Source organism: Nicotiana sylvestris, chromosome 12 (assembly GCF_000393655.2).
Source record: "Nicotiana sylvestris chromosome 12, ASM39365v2, whole genome shotgun sequence".
NCBI lineage: Eukaryota > Viridiplantae > Streptophyta > Magnoliopsida > Solanales > Solanaceae > Nicotiana > Nicotiana sylvestris.
Genome location: NC_091068.1, coordinates 110,133,227 through 110,159,261, shown reverse-complemented (window position 1 = coordinate 110,159,261; position 26,035 = coordinate 110,133,227). Strand labels below are relative to the sequence as shown.

At 41.8% G+C, this 26,035-nt stretch overlaps 1 protein-coding gene across 1 annotated transcript; it reads left to right on the top strand.

Annotated features, from left to right (window-relative positions):
* Window positions 1–20,644: 20,644 nt before the first annotated feature.
* On the top strand, window positions 20,645–25,076 carry LOC138883528 (uncharacterized). Its single transcript, XM_070164222.1, has 6 exons — window positions 20,645–21,135; window positions 22,082–22,155; window positions 22,312–22,553; window positions 23,704–23,882; window positions 24,210–24,357; window positions 24,930–25,076. Exons 1-6 carry the CDS (start codon window positions 20,645–20,647, stop codon window positions 25,074–25,076), a joined length of 1,281 nt encoding a protein of 426 aa, XP_070020323.1.
* Window positions 25,077–26,035: the final 959 nt, after the last annotated feature.

Sequence of the window (26,035 nt, the reverse complement as noted above, 5' to 3'; positions counted from 1 at the left end):
AAGGTGACCCCACGGTCATCCATTTGCACAAGGAATTGCACGATCATGGCCAAGCTATAGCCGAGCTTACAACAACTATGAATCAATTGGGAAAGGCGCAATTGAAACAAGTCCAAAACCCGTGCCAAGTCAACGCAATGGAAGGTGTTTCTATGTTGAAAAGGAGGCAAAGAGGGCAACAACCTCAAGGTAATTGTGAACAATATGACAACAACAATGATGGTGGTGGTTATTCAAATGAGTGCTATGAGGACCAAAGCGAAGAGGTACAATATGTCAACAACTATCAAAGGAATAGAGGTAACTCCTCAAACAAACAATAGCGTCCTCAAGGTAATTGGGGAAATCAACAATAAGGCGGAGGTAATTGGAATAACAACAACCAAAACAACAATTGGGGTAATCAAGGAAACCAAGGAAATTGGCATGGTAATAACAATAATTGGGGCAACAACAACAATCAAGGAGGGTGGAACAATGGCGGGAACCAAGGCAACCGGGGGCAAGGTTTTCAAAAGGGCCCCATGTACCAACAACCGAACAATCCACCCCCTTTCCTTCTCAAGGTCCGAGTTCGTCTGGAAGCGAGATGGGGAGAATTGAAAGCATGCAATTAGGCCCAATCTTGCAGATGATGAAAAAGAACCAAGATTCCGAGGCCCAATTAGCTTCGCATAACACATCTATCCGGAACTTGGAAGTGCAATTAGGCCAAATCTCTCTGTCGTTAAATACTCGCCCAAAGGGTGCTCTTCCAAGTGATACGGTAGTAAACCCCAAGGGTGGGCACAATAATTATGTGATGTCAGTGACAACGTGAAGTGGAAGAGGCGGTGATGTGCATGCCTCATGAGGAAACCAAGTTAAGGTAGATGAAGATGAGTTACGAAATGATGAGATCTCGTTGGTAGTTGATGATGTTGTTGAACAAAGTGCAAGTGATAATGTGAGAATTGAAATTGATGAGGGTGAGGAGGAGACTCAAGAGGCCGTGAACACGTCTAGGGAACACGTCATTGATATGCCCGAACCGGTCGTGCCAAAAGCCAAGGCACACTTGCCTAGACCTCCTCCGCCATATCCTCAAAGGTTGGCCAAGAAAAAGGGTGACAACCAATTTACAAAATTCATTGAAATGATGAAGAGTTTGACTATCAACATGCCTTTGGTGGAGGCACTCGAGCAAATGCCGGGATACACAAAGTTCATGAAAGATTTGGTTACAAAAAAGAGATCAATGGAGTGTGAGACAATCAAGATGACCCATCTAGTGAGCGCAATTGTGCATTCTATGGCTCCGAAACTTGAGGATCCCGGAGCATTCACAATACCATGTACCATTGGAAGTGCCGATTTCGCAAAAGCTCTATGTGACTTGGGGGAAAGTATCAATCTCATGCCATATTCGGTCTTCAAGACCTTGGGTATCGGACAACCTCGTCCAACTTCTATGAGGCTTCAAATGGCGGACCAGTCAATGAAGCGGCCTTTGGGGATTATTGATGATGTCCTTGTTCGTGTTGATAAGTTCATATTGCCGGCCGATTTCGTGATCTTGGATTGCGAAGTGGATTTCGAGGTGCCTATCATTCTTGGAAGGCCCTTCCTAGCTACGGGGAAGGCCTTGGTTGATGTGGAAGTGGGAGAATTGACCTTCCGTGTTGGAGATAAAAAGGTGGTGTTCCACGTGTGCAAATCAATGAGGCAACCGGATAGCACCGAGGTATGTTCATTTGTTGACATTGTCACGGCGGTGACAGTGGATGACACAAGCGCAATGGCAAATGTTGAGGACCCACTTGAGGCCGTGCTATTGAACATGGATGTTGATGATGATGCTAGAAGGGTGGAGTGTGTGAACGCATTACATGGCATGGGCTCATATTCTTATGAACCGAGGAAGTTATCTTTTGATCTTGAAAATCACAAAACTCTACCCACCAAGCCATCTATTAAGGAGCCACCGGTGTTGGAGTTGAAACCACTTCCTCCTCACCTCAGGTATGAATTTCTTGGTCCTAATTTCACTTTACCGGTTGTTCGTTCTTCTTGCTTGACTAACGTGCAGGTTGACGCCACTTTGGCGGTTCTTCAAAAGTGCAAACGGACGATTGGATGGACCTTGGCGGATATTCGGGGTATTAGCCCCGCATTTTGCATGCATAAGATAATATTGGAGGAGGATGCTAGGCCTTCTATTGAACATCAAAGGAGACTCAATGAGGCCATGCAAGAGGTAGTCAAAAAGGAAGTCATCAAGTGGCTTGATGCCTGTGTGGTGTATCCAATTTCTGACAGTTCGTGGACTTCTCTGGTACAATGTGTGCCAAAGAAGGGAGGAACGATGGTGGTGACCAATGACAACAATGAACTTATTCTGACTCGTACTGTGACGGGTTGGAAGGTATGCATGGACTACCGGAAGTTGAACAAGGTGACTAGAAAGGATCATTTCCCATTGCCGTTCTTGGACCAAATGCTTGATCATCTTGCGGGCCGGGCTTTCTATTGTTTTCTGGATGGGTATTCAGGCTATAACCAAATTCTCATTGCACCAGAAGACCAAGAAAAGACAACCTTCACATGTCCTTATGGCACATTTGCCTTCTCTCGAATACCATTTGGATTATGTAATGCACCGACGACCTTCCAATGATGTATGATGGCAATCTTCTCCGACATGGTGGAGGACATATTGGAGGTCTTCATGGATGATTTTAGTGTGGTTGGGGACTCATTTGGTGAATGCTTGCAAAACTTGGATCGTGTGTTGGCCCAATGCGAAGACACAAACTTGGTTCTCAATTGGGAGAAATACCATTTTATGGTAGAAGAAGGAATTGTGTTGGGTCACAAAATTTAAAAAAGAGGGATTGAGGTTTATAAGGCAAAAATTGAGGTTATCTCAAGGCTCCCTCCCCCTACTTATTTCAAAGGGGTGAGGAGTTTTCTTGGACACGCGGGTTTTTACCGAAGATTCATCAAAGACTTTTCTAAGGTAGTTAACCCGTTGTGTAAATTGCTAGAGAAAGATTCCAAATATGTGTTCGATGAGAGATGTATGGAGGCTTTCGAGCTTCTAAAGCAAAAGTTGACGACTACCCCCATCATTACTGCACCAAATTGGAGCTTGCCCTTTGAGCTCATGTGTGATGCTAGTAATATTGCGGTGGGGGCGGTCTTGGGCCAAAGAATCGACAAATGTTCCATCCGGTGTACTACTCAAGTAAGACAATGAATGAAGCTTAAAGGAACTACACGGTCACCGAAAAGGAATTGCTTACTATCGTTTTTGCCATGGAGAAGTTTCGCCCATACCTTATGGGGGCAAAAGTGATTATTCATACTGATCACGCCGCCCTTAGGTACTTGATGACGAAGAAAGATTCAAAAGCGAGGTTAATGAGATGGGTGCTTCTTCTTCAAGAATTTGATTTGGAGATTGTTGATAGAAAGAGTAATGAAAATCAAGTGGCGGACCACTTGTCTCGATTGGAGGAGGAAGGGAGGCCTTTGGATGGCCTTGAGATAAATGATGCTTTTCCGGAAGAACAACTCCTCTCGGTTTCAATGCTAGACATTCCATGGTTTGCCGACATTGCCAATTATCTTGTTACTGGTGTGGTTCTGTATGAGCTCTCTTCTAACCAAAGGAAGAAGCTCAAGCGGGATTGTTTGGACTACTATTGGGATGAGCCGTATCTTATCAAAATTTGCACCAATGGTGTAATTCGCCGGTGTGTTCCCGAAGAAGAGTAATTGAGTATTGTGGAAGCTTGTCACTCTTCACCCTATGGTGGCCATCATGGCGGGGCGAGAACGGCGTCTAAAGTGTTGAGTTGTGGTTTCTATTGGCCTTCTTTTTTCAACGATGCCGGTGACTTTGTGAAAAGATGTGATGAATGTCAACGTGCCGGAGGGATTTCGAAGAAAGATGAGATGCCCCTTAACACGATTCTAGAGGTTGACATTTTTGATGTTTGGGGGATAGACTTTATGGGACCATTCGTAAGTTCTTGTGGCAACACCTACATCTTGCTAGCGGTTGATTATGTGTCGAAATGGGTCGAGGCCATAGCTTTGCCAAATAATGAAGCTCGAAGTGTGGTGGCGTTCTTGAAAAGGAGTATATTCACGAGGTTTGGCACTCCACGTGCTATCATTAGTGACGGGGGTTCTCATTTTTTCAACCGGGCTTTTGACTCGTTGCTAGCCAAGTATGGGGTAAATCACAAGGTGACCACTCCTTATCATCCTCAAGCGAGTGGCCAAGTTGAGGTGTCAAATCGTGAAATAAAGAGTATTTTATCCAAGACTATCAATGCAAATAGGACCGACTGGTCGAAGAAATTGGATGATGCTCTTTGGGCTTATCGTACAGCTTTCAAGACTCCGATTGGTATGTCGCCGTATCGGTTGGTGTTTGGGAAGGTTTGTCATCTTCCGGTAGAATTGGAACATAAGGCTATGTGGGCCCTGAAAAAGTTCAACTTAGAATGGGATGTCGCTGCAAATCTCCGGGTTGAGCAATTGAATGAACTTGATGAGTTTAGGTTTCATGCTTAATGAATGAACTTTCACCAATGAACTTGCAAATCTTGTATAAGGACAAGATGAAGTACCTTCATGACAAGTATGACCAATGGAAGGAATTCAAAGTTGGTGACATGGTTCTTCTTTTCAACTCCCGGTTAAGGTTATTTCCGGGCAAGCTGAAGTCTAAGTGGAGAGGTCCATTTAAAGTGGTTGGTGTAACTCCTTTTGGTGCCACTAATCTCAAAAATAAGAATGGTGAAGTTTTCCGGGTCAATGGGCATCGTGTCAAGCACTATTTGGGCAAGATTGATGACAGCCATGTGGTGGCACTCATTCATTTGAAATGACTATGATGGTAACATGCGTCGTGCCGCGACGTTAAATCAGGCGCTTCTTGGGAGGCAACCCCTGTCTTTTTCTTTTTCTTTGTTTTTCTGTTGTAGAGTAGGATTTTTGAGCTGATAGCTTGTAAAGTGTTGCAGGGATAATGTTGAACCAGTGCAGGGCAAAAGTGCAAAATGGTCAGTCTCTGAATATTGCCTACGCGGCCGCGCATCAAAATAGTGTGGTCTGAGCAGCTGAAGGGTTAAGGCCCAGAAGACCCAGCGCGGCCGCATGACATTTCTATGCGGTCCACGTTGGAGGACCCAGAATTACATGCTCTCTGACAAAGTCCCACGTGGCCGCGCACCAAAACAGTGCGGTCTGCGTGGATTGAACAACTAATGTGTAGGATGCAAAATCCAGCGGGGTCCGCGTCCCTTTTTGTGCGGCTACGCTGGTAGGTAGGTACTGGGTCCCAGGGCTTTTCTATAAATAGAGGCCTTGGGCCTCATTTTAACCTTTTCGCAAAATTTACACCTGAGCTATTATTTTCACTGTTCATCAAGACAAATTGTGCACATAGCTGAAATCTTATTAATCCTTGGTAACAACTCTCATTCATTTCAATCATAGTCTAATTTTTGTTTTGTTTAATTGCTTTTTACTAGTGTAACTTCTTACTTTTGTCTTTTTCTTCTTAGTTTAACTATTAGCTTAGATTTTTGTGTGTTTTGTTTAATCATGGGCATGGAATCTTGTTAAATAACTGAGTAGGGACACTTAGGACCCACAAAGGTGAACAAAAATTGGATTTAATTGAACAAACACCCGGCTCAGTTAAATTAGCCCTACGCAGCCGTGCAGCATTTTTGTGTGGTCCGCGTGACTCTGGTTAAGAGATGATGAACTTCTCTACGCGGTCCGCGTGCCATTTGTGTGCGGTCCGTGTGAGCCCAGCGCGGCCGCGGTCCAAAACAGTGCGGACCGCGTGTGACGAGTTCAGAGAGGTCAACATTTGGGTATTTCACCTGCGCGGACCGCGTACCATTTCTGTGCGGTCCGCGCTGAAACAACGCGGCCGCGTACCATTTCTGTGTGGTCCGCGTCGGTTTATTCAGAAAGGTATGTATGGGTGTCAGTATACTGCGCGGACCGCGTGCCTTTTGGTGCGGTCCGCGCCCCTCTGTCTGTGTCACTGTGTCTGCATTCTTTGCATTCAACCGAACTGTCTACTTCACCTTATGTGCTTCTACTAACAATGTTAGACATGTATTCCTTGCAGACAATGGTTCAAAAATGAGCGGGCAAAGAAAAACAACCTGGGAGAGGTGGTTCCTCCCGAGGGGGGAAAAGCAAGAGGATTGTGAAACTCACTCCAAAAACCAGGGAATTGATAAAGAAAACCTGGAAGATAATTCGGGAAGCTGATAGAGTTGCATCTCATTCCACGGGGAGTGAGTATGCACCTTCACGGAGCATTACCTCGGAGTCTTCCCCCACCCACATGTCACTTCATTTCAGCTTCATGATTCCCCTTCCCCGGATCATGGTAATGTAGCGTCCTCCAAGAAGCCGATTAATGTCATCTCAGACTTGTCTGATGAGTCCGTAGCAAGAGAAGAAGAGCAATACTCCACATCTCCCACAACTTCATTATCAAGGGAGAGTGGAGGGTATGCTGAGGGAGGTGAGCCACAGGTCGGGGGGATAGAGCGTACTAGAAAATCGGAGGCATGGGCAGACAGGTTTGTTAGTGAGGTTGCTTTCCACATATTCCGGGAGTGGTGGCCCAAAAGGAAACTGATTCCGGAAAGGAAGTTCATAGATGCCGATCTTGTCCCTCTCAACCCTCATGTGCAAGCATAATTCCGCACTAGAGAGGGTTGGAGCTTCTTCAAAGAACGTGTTGCGATGGAGAATGAGCATATGGTAAAGGAGTTCTACAGCAATGTTCACCATGTAGTTCGGGACTCAAAAGCAACTAAAGTGAGGGACAAGACAGTTGTGTTTGATGGCAAATCGTAGAATGATTCCTGGGGTTCGAAGAAGAAGATGAATCACAATATTTAGAAAAGCTAGTAATGAAAGAGGAGGTTCGTCCTTGGTTGGCCGAGCACTTGGAAGCCCCGGGTACAGTCCTAGTCTGGTTGAAAGCACAAGAAAATATCTTTAGGAACACCCTGAACTTTGAAGCCAAAGGGTGGTTGACTTTCGTGTGTAGTCGACTTGACCCGTCTACACATAATCACTCCATTCCCCTTCCTCGTGCTGTCTTGGTAGCATCTATCATGGCGGTTTTCCCTCTGAATGTGGGTAATATTATGTCGAGAGTGATTTCTACAGTTGGTAATGAGACCCAAACAAACTACCCCTTCCCAAACACACTCTCTTTGTACTTCAGAGAATTGAAAGTGAAGAAAAAGAAATATGATGTCAAGGTACCTCCGGTGGCCCCGTACTCATGGTATAGTCAGTTGGGTCCAGACAACCCGAAGAGGGGCAAGAAGAATGTGGCATCCACTTCCACCGCACCTGGCCAGTCTGAGGAGCCAGCGGTCATTGAGCAGCCTAGTGAGCCTTCCACCATTCCTGCTACTGATGAGGCATTGCCTCAAGGTCTGTCGTCAGCAGTTGGTCCTTCTATTGCAGCTGACCTGGTAGTCCCTTCATCAAAGACTCACCGGTTCACCGCAAACCAGCTCACCCATTCCCTTGCCAGTTTGAACAATTAGATATCAGCTGCGACATCCAAGTTGTCTACATTGACCACTGTTGTACAGGCACAGGGAGCACCAGTTACTGTTGAGATTCCTTCCTCCATTGAGGATGCACTGAAGAAGATCCTGGCCAACCAGGAAAAAATGATGGCGACGCAGGATTCCTTGACTAAGGTGGTTGGGGCACATAGCAAAACATTGGAGAAATTGGCTCAGGAGCACAAGAAGCTGAGGAAGCAGAAGGCTTCCAAGGAGTCAGTGACACAGTTGAGAGTGGATGTAGACAATCTCATGGCAGATCAGTTGCCAATTGACCTACTATTTGGGGATCCGGCTGTAGAGCTAGCAGTAGCACAGGTACATGAGGAGGAGCAGAGGCCGAGGAAGAAGAGGAAACTCCCTAGCACTAAGGGAGTTGTGATTGAGGTAACATCGGTTCAGGAGAGTCACTCCACTGCCCCACCAGTTGATGAGCCAGTTCTTGAGCAGGCACCTGTCCCAACAGCACAGCAGCAGCAGGCCGGGGACCAATCTGAAGTCCCCACCAGTACAGAGGACTTAGGAGCCACTGACCAGCACAGGGTGACGGATGAGGCTTAAGGGGCCTTTCTATATCCTTTATTTCATTTTGGTGCTTATTTTGATAGTTAGCATTGGGGACAATGCTAGCTTTTATTTGTGGGGGTGTGGCCCTACTATTTTGATTGACTGTTCGATTACTGTATATATTCTTTTACTTTCAGCACATTCGTAGTTGTAGATGGCTTGTATATAACTGTTCATTCTAGATGCTCTTAAAATATATGTATATATTCATTCCCCCTGGTTGTATATTCTACTCCCCTTTTGTACATATTCATTCGGTTTTCATTTTGGTTTTCTATTTTTCGTTAAAAATTTTCGTTTTAGTTGCAAAGTTAGGCTCGTAGCCTTTTTGTTTTGTTTTGGCATTTGAAATAAGCCCTTGGTTTTCTTAATGCCATGGTTCTTTCCAATGGTAGAGTATTGTGCGAACCGGGTGGCTCTTCCCAATGATAGATGGCGTGACAACCTTCTTAAGGGTTTGAGTCTGTTTTTGATTTTTCTTTTTGATTTTCAAGTTTTTGTAGTTAAGGGTAGCTCAGGCAAAGCTTCACTTGGGCCTAGCACATTTGCCTTTGATCCTATGGTCAAAGACATTATGTTGTGTCTAGGATGGTGAAAGTTGTGGCCTTGAGACTCTTGTGTTGATCAAACAATCATCATGTGGTCATTTTGGGCCATTGTGCGCTTGAATCATATCTAAGGTCGTTGTGGGCCCTCGACTCTGTCTTTGGCAATCCTTGAGTATGTGTAGTGAGAATTCGAATCGTGAGCCCAAGTACCGAGCCGATGGTCTAGAACTTGCCCTGAATGTTTGTTGAGGCAAAATCATAGGTGGAACTTGACTTGAGACGTGATTATAGGCTCTCCTTGATCCAAAATGCAAACTTTGAACAATTCTCATGACCTACCAATGAAATAATCCCTAGTTCACCCCTTTTGAGCCTTAAACCTTTTTCTTTCATGAACCAAGCTACAAGCCTATACCCGTTCTTAATGAAACCCTCTCTTGGCACCCAAATCTTCCCTTGAGTAAATGACAAATGTCTAAGTTTGGGGGGGAGACAAGAAAGGCATCAATGTGGTAAAAAGTCACAAAAGCAAAAGAAAAGGAAGGCAATGAAAAAGAGAAAAAGACAAAAAGAAAGACAAAAGTGAACAAGAACCAAAAAGGGAATCCAAGGACAACAAAAAAGTGAAAAATGTGTGGAAGAGTGGTAAAAAGGAGAAAGGGTTTAAATTGCAAAAGAAAGAGTGACAATGTGTCTCTCTAACCTCTTGAAAGAAGTGAATTACTCAATTGAGTCAAGAAAGTGTGCCAAAATAAATCAAAAGAAGTGTTTAAGGGAAGATTGAACCCATTTGAACAAAAACATGTCCTACCTTTACCCAAAGCCTTCACAAGGACTCCTCAAAAGCCCTATATGATCTTGAGTTGAGGGAAGCCTACATTAGTGGATACTTACATAAGGGGCAAGCATATGGTACATAGAGCCGGACTTAGGGCCTTTTCTTTGTGAGAGATGACAAAGAAGTCCATTCACCTCGATTTGTGTGCAAATACTCTAAAAAGGTGAGGTTCACTTAGGGAAAGTCGAGGATGTGTGAGTTTGGGTTCCACAATGACCAAAGAAATTGAGAAAGGTTCCTTGATGAAATGTGTCAACTCTTGATGCTCTTGTGTCACACTTGATCCACAAGTTTTCAAAGTTTAAATGTGTTAATGATGCATTCGCATTGAGGGCAATTGTTAGTCCCAATTGATGCTTGTTGAGGTTACTTTAGGATAAACAGGAATTACTTGGGTGTTTTCCATTGAGGGGTAGGTCTCATTTTATTTTCTTGAGGGCAAGCAGAGGTTTAAGTTTGGGGGAGTTGATAACTGTGATTTCTACATGTTTTATACCCATTCTTACCTAAGCTTTGTGCATTAACTGCCATAAATTAGTCCCAAAATGCTTACAAGTTGTGCTTGATTGCAGGTTTGAGCGACAAGATGACAAATACCAAAGATCGGCTCAAAAAGGAGTGAAATCTGCCAAGTGCAAAAGACAACTAAAGTGGGGAACAAAATGACCTGTGCGGTCCGCACTGATTTGTCATGCGACCGCACAGGAGAGTTCAGAGGCTGGGCAATTTCCAGGTCAACCTGCACGGTCCGCACTACTTTGACACGCGGCCGCGCATGATAGTTCAGAGACCATGCAATTTTCAAGTCAAGATGTGCGGTCCACGCTCCTTTCCACGCGGTCCGCGCCCAAGAGTGTCAGAAACTCGGTCATTCAAGGCAAAAGCCCACGCGGTCGCACACCTAATCAGTGCGGTCCACGTGGAAATGCCCTACGCGGCCGCGCGTCACATTTGCACAGTCCGCATCCCCAAGTGTCAGAAGCAAGATATGAAGACCCAAACCCCTATGCGGCCGCACGTCATTTGTGCGCGGTCCGCGCCAGACCCTCAGGGGTATTTTTGTCCGGTTTTTCCTGTGTAGTATAAATAGAACATTTTACTTTTTGGGTGTAGTTTTCAGTTTTGGTTTTTTATCAGATAGCAGCTGAACTCGAGACTTCATGGTTTTAACCTATTTTGGGCAATTTCTTCTAGTATTAACGTGGATTTGAGTAGATTAACATTGTAGTTAATTATTATGTCAATTTCATCTACTATTTCTTCAAATTCTGTTTCTATTATGGCTAGCTAAACCCATTAGGTAGGGTTGTGGCTCAACCCTAGTGTGGGTAATTAATGGGTGTGATTGTTTAGTGCATGAATGATGTTGGGTATTTGTTATTTGGATTAATCTTATGTTTTCATTAAGATTTGGTGGTTGCAAACACTAAGTCTAGCTTAGTGAGTTTTGACTCTTCTTGAGAAAGAGAGTCTATGACCCGAATATTAATTCCAACAAGGAATTGGGATGGACCCATGAGAATGGTAGTCCCAATTAACGGGTTAAACCTCGAGAGAGTAATTACCCAACTTGAACCATAAGTTGCTGGGGCAAATTGGCCTACCCAATTGGTCTCGAGAGAGGCAATTAGGCAAAATTACTCTCTATATCGAGAGGTGTGAGAGTGGGTACAAAAGTGTAACGGTTATAGCATAAGTCCCATATTCATCATTATTGCATTAGGAATCTCTACCCGTTAGTTGACCACCTAGGTACATGCCACGACCCTAGTGCCTTTCTCTATATTGCATACAACTTAGAATCTATATCTTAGCCTAACTTAGCTTTAAACTTGTAGTTGATAAATTGTAGTTGATAATCAAAAGAAAACCAAAAATGTTAGAAGATCAATTAGGAGCTAAAACATAGTCCTAGACCATACAAACACTCAACTCCAAATTGAAGCTCCCTGTGGAAAATTGACCCCGATACCGCTATTGGGTAAAAGTATTAGCGCCCACTCTTCCTTAGGTTGAGTCAGCTGCGATCAGCATGCTATGAAGAATTCCATCATTATTCTCCTTTTCTTTGGCAAGCTTAGTTCTGAGACCATCCCTCTCAGTTTCCACTTCAATCAGACGAGCCTTGAGCCTAGCTATTTCAGCATCCTTGGCTGCACATTCCTGAACTAGAGTCCTAACTTTGCTGTTGGCGGGTGCCTTCTGAGATGAACCGGGTTCATTTAGGATGGCAGTGACTGCATATTCACAAGCGATAAGAGTATTGATGCCAAAGTAATCCTTGCTCGAGTCCATTTCCCATTTCTTCAGAGGCACATTGAGCATGTCCAGAACTATGGTTAGAAGAAAGCCATAGGGAGTAGCATGGGCCTTGGAGCCATTTATGACCTTGTCTAGCAACTTGATAATAAAGGCAGGCCAGTTGATTTGCTTTCCTCTCTCCACGCACTCCATAAGAACTAGATCCATGTAATTAGCAATTTGCCTTCCCTCCTATCTGGGCAATAAACACTTGTTGAAAAATTCAAACAAGACCTTGTGCTTAGGCCTCATTTCACTTTTCTGCACAGCCTTGGATTCATTCACCTCTTTTGAATCACAAAACCTCCTGGTGATTGCAAGAGCAGTAGGGAGGGAGTCCAGACAGGGCCACCTGTGCCTTGTATAGTCATCAAACCCTTCAGAGGGTATGTCCAAGATCTCTCCCAGTTTCTTTGCATCAAACTGCACTTGGACTCCTTGCACCGGGCTACTCACAATGTCATCCTTAACCGCAACATTGGCCATAAATTCAATTAGCTCATTTCTAGCTAGCCTACCATTCATCTGAAGGACCATGTCCTTCCATCCCTGAGCAGCTAAAGTATCCACCAATCTCATCATTCCTGGTACCACCAGGTCTTTCAGCAGTCTACCCTTTAAAATCTTTCTTTTGCCAAACATGGCAAACTTATCCTGTTCCTTCTCAGAATCATTTTCTTCTTCTTCTCCACTCCAGTCATCAACTTCAGAAATTTTTGATTGTTTGGTTTTCACTGCAGATAGTGTCCTCTTGGCTAGTGTAGGTTCAACAGCCTCAAACACAGAGGAAGACTTCTTGGAGGAGGTCTTGGGCTTTTTAGGCTTGGGGGTAGGAACCTCCACCGATGTACCCCTTTCTTGATAGACCAGTTCTATCTCCTCTTCCTCGACAAGCTCTAAGGATTCTGCAATCTTTTCCTTTCCTTTATCCATTTTCTTTTTCTTACTCTCTTTTAAAGCCCTTTGTAGATCAGTTTCACTCTGTTTCACCCTGCTTCTTGTGGCTCTACCCCTTGACAATGAAGAGGCAGTAGGTGTTGGGGATGAAGCCTTTCTTTTCTTAGAAGGCGTAGGAACATTGGGGGCTTTTGTTTTGGGAGTTCTATGTTTCTTTGGGTCATAGCTTGCCCCAACCTTTTTCAGTAGATCTTCTAGGGTCTCTTCAGTAGATGAAACAGGTTCATCTCTATGTGTGCTCAGATGAACCAACCCCTCAGCATCTTTCCCAAAACTACTTCCCCTTAACTTCATGCCACTCTCTTCTACCCTTTCTTGTGCAACCCCACAGATAGCAAGAACTGCTCCCTTCCCATTTCCCCTCTCATCATCACATGTACCCTCTCTCTCTTTTTCTTTTTCAGAATTCTTTTTACATCCACTCCTTTGTGACTCTGGTACTTCTACGACCTTAACAAACCCAACCATAATAAACCTAGATTCTAGATTCTCAGACACAGAAGAAATTACCTTAGATGGAGATTCTTGAGTCTTTTCAGAGTCAGAAGACCCAGGTCCTTCCCCCTTAGTAGCGGATTGATATGATTCAGAATCAGAGCTGGAGCTGATGTTTTGGGTATGTCTTGCCGTCAACTTTTCATTTAATTTCTTCCCCAAAGCCCCAGACTCTACAGTCTTTCGAGCAAGCATTTTTACCCTACGCAGTCTAGGTTTTGGCGATGTACTAAGTAGAGGAGGTATGGATGAATTTGAGGGAGATAGTGGTGGAAGAGTTCCAGGATTGTCTTGCGGGCTAGTCATGATCATTGGTTTCTTGAGAGAATTTGGGAATTTAGAGTTTTGGAGAAGACGGCAAGTGAAAGTGAAGAAAACAAATTTGACGGTTTGGAATTATAAAGATGGCAGGAGAAATGATGTGTATTTAAAGAGAAATACACATTTAATAGGTAACAGCAACCTTTTGAAGTGGTCAAATAGAGGTCTAATCAACCTAAAATTCCAGATTTTGAATGATCGATTTATCTTCCCTAGATTTTAGGCAAAATTTTTGGTTTAGAGTTCTAGGCAGACGGAACTAGTTCAATGCTAACAGATAGAATTTTCTAGGAATTTAACAAGTATATGACTTTTGCTCATGATTGAATTATTAATCTTTCTAATTGTGCAGAGTTTAGAAAACATACCTTAGCTTTCATATGAACCCATACTGATGAACTGGGTTCTTTATTTAGAAGTCTCTTGAACATGCCTCAAATGCTATAATAGAGAAAAGTTTGTAAGAGATTAGTGAGTCATATAAGCACATGTCATAGGAGTATACTAATTAAGTATGAAGCTGAGTAAGAATTAATCTAGATAATTACACAAGTTCAGAATTCCTAGCAAAAAAAAATCTTTTTTTTCATTTTTTTTGCATTCTGAGATGAACCTATTAGGTGATCTTAATCTTCCATAATTCCAACCTGTTCCTCTCAAAGTTTTCTCTACTCAGTGCTTTAGTGAAGATGTCAGCAATTTGTTTATCAGTAGCACAAAATTCGATGGAGATCAATCCTTTCTCATAGTTATCTCTTAAGAAGTGGTGTCTAACATCTATGTGCTTAGTCCTCTTATGATGAACAGGGTTCTTGGCCATACTTATAGCGCTAGTGTTATCACAGAATATAGGAATACAACCAACTTCAATGCCAAAATCTACCAGTTGTTGTTTGATCCATAACAATTCAGCACAACAAGAAGCAGCAACAACATATTCAGCCTCAACAGTGGATAAGGCCACTGAATTTTGCTTTTTAGTGGCCCAGGATACAAGACATGAGCCAAGAAAGTGAGCCATACCTGAGGTGCTTTTCCTATCCACAAGAAAACCTGTATAATCAGCATCAGCATATCCTACTAGATTGAAATTACTAACTTTAGAATACCAAAGACATAGATTAGTGGTGCATTTCAAATATCTTAGTATCCTCTTGACAATAGTCAAGTGAGACTCTTTTGGATTGGCATGAAAGCGAGCACAAAGCGCTACACTGAAAACTATGTCAGGTCTGCTGGCAGTAATATACAAGAGTGAACCAATCATACCCCTATACAACTTCTGATCAACTGATGAACCAGGCTCATCTATATCTAATTTAGTGGAAGTTGCAATGGGGGTGTCTATTTCCTTTGATTCATCCATTTTAAACTTTTTGATCAGCTCTTTTGCATATTTCTACTGATGGATCATGGTTCCATTTGGGCTTTGTTTGATCTGTAAGCCTAAGAAAAAGTTAAGCTCACCCATCATACTCATTTCAAATGAACTCCCCATTAATTTGGCAAAATTCTTACTTAGTTTATCAGTCGTGGCCCCAAAGATTATGTCATCAATATATATTTGTACCATAAGGAGATCCTTACCTTTTTCCCTTAAGAATAGGGTACTGTCAATTTTACCTCTTTTGTAGCCATGTTCAAGCAGAAATTTGGACAGTCGTTCATACCGTGCTCTAGGAGCCTGCTTGAGTCCATAGAGAGCCTTGTCTAATTTGTACACATGCTCAGGACATTCCTTGCTCTCAAACCCTTGAGGTTGTTTCACAAACACTTCTTCTTTCAGGTAGCCATTTAGGAAGGCACTTTTGACATCCATCTGATGGAGAGTGAATTCCATGTGTGCAGCAAAAGCTATGAGGACTCTTATTGCCTCTAGTCTTGCAACTGGAGAAAAAGTCTCATCATAATCTATACCCTCCTCTTGGCTGTAACCTTGGACCACAAGTCTTTGCCTTGTTTCTTATAATTGTTCTATCTTCATCAAGTTTATTTCTAAAGACCCATTTTGTACCAATAACTGATATGTCCTTGGGTCTTGGAACTAGATGTCAGACTTGACTTCTCTCGAACTGATTGAGTTAATCTTGCATTGCATTCACCCAATCTGCATCCTGTAAAGCCTCAACAACATTTTTAGGTTCAATAAGAGATAAGAAAGAATCAAAAGCACACAGATTCTTTAATTGTGATCTAGTTTTGACTCCAGATGTTGTATCAGTGATTATGTTCTCAATAAGATGAGAACTTTGATACTTGTGAGGTTTCACAACCAACTGATGTCTGCTAGATGTTTCTCCCATGTTTTTTTTGCCGAGGAACAGGGTCATGAATAGGTTCTTTTAGGGGATTTTTTTCAATTCATATTTGATTAGTTCCCCCTGTCAGGTTGCCCTAAATGGATGAACTTGTTCCATCACTTGTTCCTTCTTTTGGTGCCACTTTAACTTGTGTTGAGACTTTAGTCAAATCCTTCACCAATCCAATGGCTTCATCTTCATGTTCCTGTCTCTCAGAGAGAATGTTAGTTTCATCAAACACTACATGCACACTTTCTTCTACATACAAAATTCTTTTATTAAACACTTTATATGCTTTGCTATGTGAAGAATATCCCAAGAATACTCCCTCATCACTTCTGGGATCAAACTTACCTAGGGAGTCTTTTCCATTATTGTGCACAAAGAACGTGTATCCAAATGCTCTAAGATGGGATATATTTGGTTTTCTCCCTTTAAGTAAGGAGTCTTCTCTACAAGAGGTCTAGTCATGCATCTATTGATAATGTAACATGCAGTGTTTACAGCCTCTGCCCAGAAGCTATGGGGCAGTTTACTAGAAAGAAGCATAGTCCTAGTCATGTCTTCAAGAGTCCTGTTCTTTCTTTCAACTACTCCATTTTGTTGAGGAGTCCTAGGGGAAGAGAAGTTATGATCTATACCATGCTCATCACAGTATTCAGCAAACTTAGCATTCTCAAATTCAGTTCCATGAACAGACCTAATGGATGCAAGTTGATTACCTAGTTATTTCTGAGTTTTTCTAACAAACCAGTAAACATGTCAAATGCTTCATCTTTAGATGTTAAAAATAGTACCCAGGTAAATCTAGAATAATCATCAACAAGTACCATTACATATTTCTTTCCACCTCTGCTCATGGTTCTCATTGGACCACAGAGATCCATATGGACCAGTTCCAACGTCTTGGTTGTGCTTACCATTTTCTTGCTTTTGAAGGATGATCTTACATGTTTCCCCCTTGCACAGGCCTCACAAACTTTGTCTTCCTTGAACTTGATGTTAGGTAACCCTATCACCAAGTCCTTAGAGACTAAATTGTTTAGCTGATTCAGACTAGCATGACCAAGTCTTTTGTGCCACAGGAGGGGATCATTATCCGACACACTTAGGCAAGTGAGTTCATTTTCCGAAAGAGTAGACAAATCTACAATGTAAATATTGTTAACTCTTTTTCCCTGCAAAATAATCTTGTCAGTGGTAAGGTTAATCACAAAGCATTTAATAGTGGTGAATGCTACAAGGTTACCTTTGTCATACAGTTGTGACACATTGATCGAGCTGTATTTAAAGCCATCTATCAAGTAGACATTCTCAATGGAGTGAGAGTCTGTCTTACCTATCTTTCCAACCCCAACAATCTCACCTTTCTTCCCATTTCAAAGGAGACATTACCTCCCTTTAAGTCCTCAAGTGAAAGGAACTGGTTCTTACTTCCAGTCATATGTTTTGAGCAGCCACTATCCATGTACCATATTTGGCTACTTCTCTTCACTTGGACCTACAAAAAGAAATAAAGGGTTAGTCTTAGGAACCCAAACTAGTTTGGGTCCCTTTCTACAGACAAAGGGATAAATCAAATTCCTTTTATCCCACCTAGGCATCATATTTTTCTCTTGAACAAAAGCTTTGTTCTTTTGACTAGCCTTTTCTTTTGCGTTACATTCATTTTTGTAATGGCCAGTCTTACCACAGTGTATTTCAGATTTTGTTCTCAGAGAGAGTAAGGTACTTGATTTTAGGATCCCACTTAGATGCTTGAGTCCCATATCCAATTCCTCTTTTGTTGCTACTGTGATGTTCTTGTAGCAAGAAAAGTGCATCAGAAGCATTGTTCCTTTTGCAAGTTCTGTTTAGTTCATGTTTTACCTTCCCTAGATCTTCTTTTAAGACTTTTATCTGCTCATCCTTCCTGTACAACTCATCCTTCATTTTTCCTAAGTTTTCTTCTAGGGTGAGATGTGTGTGGTCAGCTTTCTTTTTACCTATTCCTAGTTTCAGTTTTAAGTTCTCAGACCTAAGTTCTAGGAGACTGGTTTCAAGTTCAAGAACCTGGTTCTTCAACTCAGAATTTTTACTATCACTCTCATTAGCCCTAGACTCTAGATTTTTGCACTTGGTTTTTAAGATCACACATTCCCTAGATAGATCTTCCTTCTCACTGTTAATTATTTCAGACTCATCAATGAAGTCTAACAATAGCTCAGACAACCTTTCTTTAGACATGAATTTAATCTTGTCTTTGAGATGAAGGATACTTACTTCTTGTTTATAATCTGATTCTCCGATGGCCATAAGTGCTTGTTCATCTCCAGCTTCATCTTCTGAGTCCTCATCTGATGTTTCTTCCTAAGCAGCAACCATAGCCTTTGTTGATCCTTTGTTCCTTTTTGGTTGAACTTGTTCCTTCGTTCCGCCCTTTCCTTGTTCCACTTAATTTCCCATTGAGGATAGTTCTTGATCATGTGGTCAGTCTTACCACATTTGTATCAACCCTCGTTGGTCTGTTTCTCAAGAACCCTTGGTTTGATGAAGGTTGTACCTCTTGAAGAACTCTTTCCTCTCATCAGGTACTTTTTTAAATCTCTTGTGATCATGGCCATTTCATCATCTTCCAAATCTAAACCTTCAGCTATTCTGAGATCCAGACTTCTTTCCTTCTTGGGTGCATCTATTTTCATGATTTGCCTTCTCAGTTCATAGGCAGTGAGGTTTCCAATCAGTTTATCCAGCTTGAGGGTAGCAATATTCTTTGATTCCTGAATAGCAGTGATTTTGCTTTCCCAAGTCACTGGTAAAACCCTTGTCAAGATTTTCTCAACCTTGTCTTCTTCAAGGACAATTCTCCCAAGAGATTTAAGTTCATTTGTTAATGTTGTGAACCTTGTGTACATCTCCTGGATAGATTCTCCTTCCTTCATATTGAAATTCTCATATTGAGAATATAGCAGTGTTCCTCTTGATCTCTTTACTTGAGGAGTTCCTTCATGAGCCACTTATAAAGTGTCCTATATTTCCTTTGCAGTAGTACAACTTTGAATCCTGTTGTACTCATCTGGATCAAGTCCACACACAAGCCATTTCTTGGCCTTAGCATTCTTCTCCCATTTCTTTAAATCTTTAGAATTGCAGTCAGCTCTTGTCTTTGGCACATCCACTCCTTTAGCATTCTTCCTTGTAGTTGCCAGAGGACCATATGTGACTATGTCCTAGAGTTCATAGTCTTCTCCTATGATGTGATCTCTCATCCTATTCTTCCACCAAGAATAGTACTGACCATTAAAGAGTGGAGGCCTAGCAGTGGATTGCCCTTCCCAGTTCCAAGGTGGTGCACTCATTTTGATCTTTTCCTAAGGTTTTATCCTCTTCAAGGACAACCAGCTCTGATATCAATTGATGTTTTAAGCGTTAATACTACACAAGAGGGGGATGATTTGTGTAGTACCCAATTTTCGCTTAACTGAACTATAGAAGAACCTGGTTCTTCTATGTGTTCCAACTACTGCTGTTTGCGGAATAATAAATACAGAAACTAAGGAACACAGAGATTTTTACGTGAAAAATAACTGGCTCAAAAGGTGAAAAAAACCACGACCTACTACTCAGTAGGATTTTCCCAAACTTCCACTAAAATCACTGAGCCAAAACAGTATTTACAAAAACTCTTTGTAAACCTAAAGATTAACTCTAATCCTGTTGTAGAACACAGCCTCAACTGTTGCGACAACTTCAAGTTAGCTATAACTTGAACACTCTAGGTACCTAATACAATTTCTTCTATGATAGCTGAAAGGTACAACTTTAAACCACCTACTACAATTGAACTAGAATAAAAGATAGACACAATGGAACTGGTTCTTCTATCTCGTTCAAGTAGCTTCAGGAGTGCACACTCAAATCACACATAAATTGCTTGCAAAATTGCCTTGCTCTTTTGCTCTCAATTTAGTTAACTTCTGCGTACGTGCATTACCTGTAAAAGAGAACAACATTGATATTTAATAAGTTAGTAATCAGAGTTTGATTGGAACACAATTGCTGCTCTCCTATCATAGAAGAGTTCATGATGATCTCAAACTCTAACACTATCTTCATCCTAGATTGTGTTCTTTTCATATAAGGAGACTTTCTCCCCTTATCCAATATTCAACCTTTTTGATCAGATTAGGAGATATTTCTTCTTGATCAGTAGGACTTATCTTCTTCACATGCATCTCACATGTATAGGTTGATCATGGTTGTGCTTCACAAGATAGACCTGGTCCATGATTGAGTTTTTTTGTCATTCTTCAAAACTTCACATGTTCTTGGGCCAACAAGTTGTCTGCGGACCGTGTCTAGTAGAGTCTTATTTTTGAGTGTGTTATGCACCACGCTTATAAACATGAGGCTGCAGGGCATATATGATGTTATCCTCCCTTCTTATCTTATATCGGGCGATATAAGGATTCATTTTCCTAACGATATGTCATGTTTTCAGTAATGCCTAAGAAGGACACAACCACCCAGAAGGGCAAGTCCATGGCTAATAGGACTACGAGTCGAGCGCTATGAGTTACTAGGGCTCGGGGCGAGTCTCAAAGTGAGATTCCCTATTAGAATTCACATACCCCGCCCTCTCTAGAAGAGATCTGAGGGGTACCAACTCCAGCGCCCGCCCCAGTACCCATAGCTCCTCATCCAAATGCACCAGGTCAGGAGATGAGAGATGTTATTCAGCTATTGGCTCGATTAGTGGTTGCACAGGCTCGGCGCCAGGAAGTAGGTATTAGTCATGCAGATAAGGTCATCAGTGCAAGGGGTTGTGATTTCATTAATTTAGACCCTCTGATATTCACTAGATCAGATCCAAATGAGGACTCTCTGGTATTTATTGATAGAATGCAGAGGACTTTGAGGGTAATGAAGGCCACTACAATTGAGTCAGTTGAGCTAGCTTACTATAGACTTCAGGGTGTTTCAGTTAATTGGTACGAGTCTTGGGAGTTGTCCAGAGGTGAGGATGCCCTTCCAATAATATGGCAAGTGTTTACAAAGGCTTTTCTTTGTCATTTGCTTAGACGGTCCAGAGTTGATAGGTTCATAACCCTTCGGCAGGGTAATATGAGTGTTCGGGAGTACAACCTTCAGTTTGATTCTTTGGCTAAGAATGCTCCCACTATTATAGCTAAGATTTGGGATTCGATTCACCGGTTCGTGATGGGGTTGGAGCCACACTTACTTAATGGCTGTATGTCGGTCTCACTTTATCCAGGCATTGATATTTCTCGTATTTAGGCATACGCCCAGGGTGTAGAGGAGCGTAAGTAGAAGTAGGGGCCAGATTAAGAGAACAAGATATTTAGAACCTTCTAGTGAGTTTCAAGGTGGTCAGAGATAGCAGTATCCGAGGTATCTAGCCCAGCCGTCAGCTAGTGCACCCCTCAGTTTATCGGTAGGAGATTTGATCGTTCCACATATTCAGGGCCTAGTCAGAGTTTCAAGGCCTCTAGTTCTCAATATAGGGGCGAGTCAAGTAAGATGAGGCTGCCCTTGCCACGATGTGCTCAGTGTGGTAAGCAGCATGTCGGGCAGTGCTTTGTGAGGTTGGGTGTTTGTTTTATTTGTGGTTATCCAGGCCACGTTATGAGAGATTGTCCGATGAGAGGTGGTGCATGTATAGTTCAGCTAGCGGGATCTGTAGTTGGTTCGTCATTATCAGTACGCCCCCTGGGCAAGTTTTACAAGCACCATTCGGTTGTGGTAGAGGAACAAGTGGAGCATCTAGCTAGAGCGGTCCTCAGAACCGCATTTATGCATTAGCAGATCGATGGGATCAGGAGTCATCACTTGATATTGTTATAGGTATATTATTAATCTCCTCATATGATGTATGTTAATTGATCCAGGTTTCACCTTATCGTACATCACTCCGTTTGTTGCTAGTAAGTTTGGGATATAACCTGAGTTGATTGAACCTTTTGAGGTATCTACACCGGTTGGAGATCCAGTGATAGCTAGACGGGTATATAGAGATTGTGTAGTAGTAGTTCATAGTCATTCTACAGTAGCAGACCTGATCGAGTTAGATATGGTAGAATTTGATGTTATAATGGGTATGGATTGGTTGACTTCTTTTTATGCTAACGTTGATTATAGATCAAAGATGGTTCGCTTCCAGTTTCTAGGGGAGATAGTTCTAGAGTGGAAAGGTAATACTGCATCGCTGAGAGGTAGGTTTATTTCCTATCTCAAGGCAATGAAGATGATCAAAAAGGGCTATATTTATCACTTAGTTTGGGTATAGGATGTGCAAGTAGAGTCACCGACCCTTTAGTCTATCCCGGTGGTTAATGAGTTTCCCGATGTTTTTCCTGATGAGCTTATAGGCCTTCCGCCAAAGCAGGAGATTGAGTTTGCTATTGGTATATTACCAGATAATCAGCTTATATATATTCCTCCTTATAGAATGGCACCTGCAGAGATGAGAGAGTTGAAAGAACAACTTAGGGATTTGCTTGAAAAAGGCTTTATCAGACCCAGTACATCACCGTGGAGAGCACCTATGTTATTTGTGAGAAAGAAAGATGGTTCCTTGTGGATGTGTATTGATTACATGCAGTTGAATAAGGCAATGATCAAGAATAAGTACCCCACTCCCGAGGATTGATGATTTATTTGATAAGTTGCAGGGTGCCAAGTGTTTCTCGAAGATACCATCATGTAAGGGTTAAAGAGAAAGATATTCCAAAGACAGCATTCAGGACCAAATACGGGCACTTTGAGTTTGGTCTTATGTTGTTCGGTTTGACCAATGCCCAAGTAGTCTTCATGGACTTGATGAATCGTGTGTTCAGAACATTTCTAGATTTATTCGTGATTGTATTTATAGATGATATTTTGGTTTATTACTTTTCAGAGGCTGAGCATGCAGATCATTTGCGTACTGTGCTCAGAGTTCTACAAGAAAGGAAATTGTACGCAAAACTCTCTAAATGCGAATTCAGGTTGAATTCTGTAACTTTCCTTGGGCATATTATTTCAATTGAGGGTATCCGGGCTGATACACAGAAGATTGAGGCAGTGAAGACTTGGCCTAGACCCACGACACCGACGGAGGTTCGTAGCTTCCAAGGTTTGGCAGGTTATTACAGAAGATTTGTAGAGTGCTTTTCTTATCTTTCAGCACCATTGACAAAGTTGACTCAGAAGGCAACTACGTTTTAGTAGACTGATGCTTGCGAGCGGAGTTTCCAGGCATTGAAGGACAGATTAACTTCAACACCAGTTCTGACACTCCCAGAGAGAACCGATAGTTATGCTATCTATTGTGATGCTTTGGGCATTGGATTGGGTTGTGTATCGATGCAACAAGGTAAGGTTGTCACTTATGCTTCTAGACAACTAAGAAACCACGAGAAAAATTACCCGACCCATGATTTAGAGTTAGTCGCAGTGATTCAAGCACTAAAGATGTGGAGGCACTATTTGTATGGCATTCATGTTTATATCTATACGGATCATAAGAGCCTTCAGCATATCAAGCTAAGGGAATTGAATTTACTTTAGAGGCGATGGTTGGAGCTACTGAAAGACTATGATGCTGATACTTTATACTATCCAGGGAAAGCGAATATAGTAGTCGGCGCCCTCAGTCATAGATCTATGGGTAGCCTATCATATTTACAACTAGAGAAGTGTGAGATAGCCCATGAGATTCATCAGCTAGCTAGTCTTGGAGTTCGATTACTAGATTCAGGTGATACCGAATTACTATTCAGGACACGACGACATCCTCTTTAGTAACTGAAGTGAAGGAACGCTGGTATGCGGATCCTGTGCTAGCTTATTATAGAGATACAACCCCTAAAAAGGAGAATACACAATACGAGATTACAAGAGATGGAGTCCTCAGATATCAAGGTCAATCATGTGTTCCTAATATGGTAGGGTTGCGCCAGTAGGTTATGGGAGAAACTCACTATTCTCGTTATTCTTTTCACCCAGGAGCGACAAAGATGTATCATGATATCAGAGAAATATATTGTTGGGACGAAATAAAGAAGGATATAGTAGGGTTTGTTGGTTGGTACCCTAATTGTCAGCAAGTTAAGATTGAGTATCAGAAACCCGACAGATTGTTGCGGGCTATAGAGATTCCGACTTAGAAATTGGAAGTAATTAATATGGATTTTATCATAGGCTTAAATCGTACCCAGCGTAAGTTCGATTCTATATGGGTGATTGTTTATAGACTTACAAAATTATCCCATTTTCTACCTATCAGGACTACGTATTCCAGAGAGGATTATGCAAGGCTTTACATTAAGGAGATAGTACGACTTCATGGTGTCCCTATATCTATTATCTCATATAGAGGTGCTCAGTTTGCAGCTAATTTCTGGAGGTCCTTCCAAAAAGGATTGGGGACTCAGGTAAGTCTTAGTACAACATTTCATCTCCAAAAAGATGGTCAGGCTGAGCGTACTATTCAGACACTTAAGGATATGCTACAAGCTTGTGTGATAAACTTCAAGGGTGGCTGGGATTATCATCTTCTGCTTATTGAGTTCGCATATAATAATATCTATCATTCTAGCATTCAGATGACTCCATACGAAGCTCTTTACGGATGAAAGTGTAGGTCACCTATCGGATGGTTCGATGATGGGAAAACTAAGTTAGTAGGACCAGAGTTGGTATAACAGGCAGTTAAGAAGATTAAGCTTATGAGGGAAAGGCTATTAGAAGCTCGGTGTCGTCAGAAGTCCTATCTATGTAAATAATCGACGATAAGACTTGGAGTTTCAGGTAGATGACTGGGTATTCCTAAAGGTATCATGGATTAAAAGGCATTACGAGATTTGGTAAGAAAGGAAAGCTTATCCCTCGGTACATTGGACCTTATAAGATCATACGCAAATTAGGGCAGGTACCATATGAGTTAGACTTGCCTTCCAACTTGGAGTCCGTACATCCAGCCTTTCATGTGTCTTTGCTTTGTAAGTGTATCGAAGATCCTTCTAGAGTCATTCTAGTTGACGATGTTCAGGTCAGAGAGCAGCTAACATTTGAGGAATCTCCCATTGCTATACTAGATAGACAAGTTCGGAGATTGAGAACTAAGGACATAGCTTCGGTTAAAGTACTTTAGAGAAACAAGAATATGGAGGAGATGACTTGAAAAGCTGAAGAAGACATGAAGTCTATGTATCCTCACTTGTTTCCGCTTCCAGAGGAGGATCGGACTGAGACATCACAGCCTTTAGCTAAGTATATGGTACTGGATTTTTATGTTAGTTATTGTCATTGGTCGTATGAGGGCATTGGTGTTATTGATGATTGTGGCCCCGTGTGGCTTTGTATTGTTGGGTTTTTTGCGTGACAGGTTGGTAGTAGTACCATTACAGAGGAGACTCTACCAAAATTTTTATAGATCTCTGGGAGTTTAACATTTGAAGACGAATATTTCTAAGGGGGAAGATTGTTACACCATGTGCGTCCCAAGGTGACGTATAATGAATATGAGACTTATTAAATATGATTTAAATGAGTGTAAAGTCATAATATTACTAGATATGATGTTTGGATATAAAATATAAAGTTTGGGAAAATCGGATTTAAGTTGCGGAAAAACCAACTAAGGATTTGCCTTGTATTGAAGCTTTTTGAGAAATACATTTTGTGTTCTATATGAGGTCGTATTGGGACATATAATAAATAAAATGGAACATCTTGGAATGTAGTTTCCAACACTCTTAACCATTTATTCATACGACATCCGGATAAAAAGATATAAGCGTCGAAAGAAGGGCCAATGCTAGGGTGCCAAGCTAGCACCTCTTTGACTTTTCAAAAATGGATATTTTATATATATATATATATATATATGTGTGTGTGTGTGTGTGTGTGTGTGTGTGCGCGCGCGCGCGCCTTATGTCGTAATTTTCTTCATTTTTCCACAAACCACGACCAAAATAAGACCATAAACTTACCCTTAAGCTTTTTACAAGGGTTTCAAAAAGGATTAACATCCCGAGTACGAAATCAAGAAGTGATAACATTACAACAATTCCTACGATGTAAGTATCATTATACCGCCTCTCTTTTTCC

What these genes read in the sequence shown, in the direction of transcription:
- LOC138883528 (XM_070164222.1), top strand. Translation starts at nt 20,645, where the DNA reads ATGAGAGATGTTATTCAGCTATTGGCTCGATTAGTGGTTGCACAGGCT. An exon ending in ATTACATGCAGTTGAATAAG is followed by an intron (nt 22,554 to 23,703) that starts GCAATGATCAAG and finishes ATTACTATTCAG; the next exon opens with GACACGACGACATCCTCTTT. An exon ending in AATATGGTAGGGTTGCGCCA is followed by an intron (nt 23,883 to 24,209) that starts GTAGGTTATGGG and finishes TCTACCTATCAG; the next exon opens with GACTACGTATTCCAGAGAGG.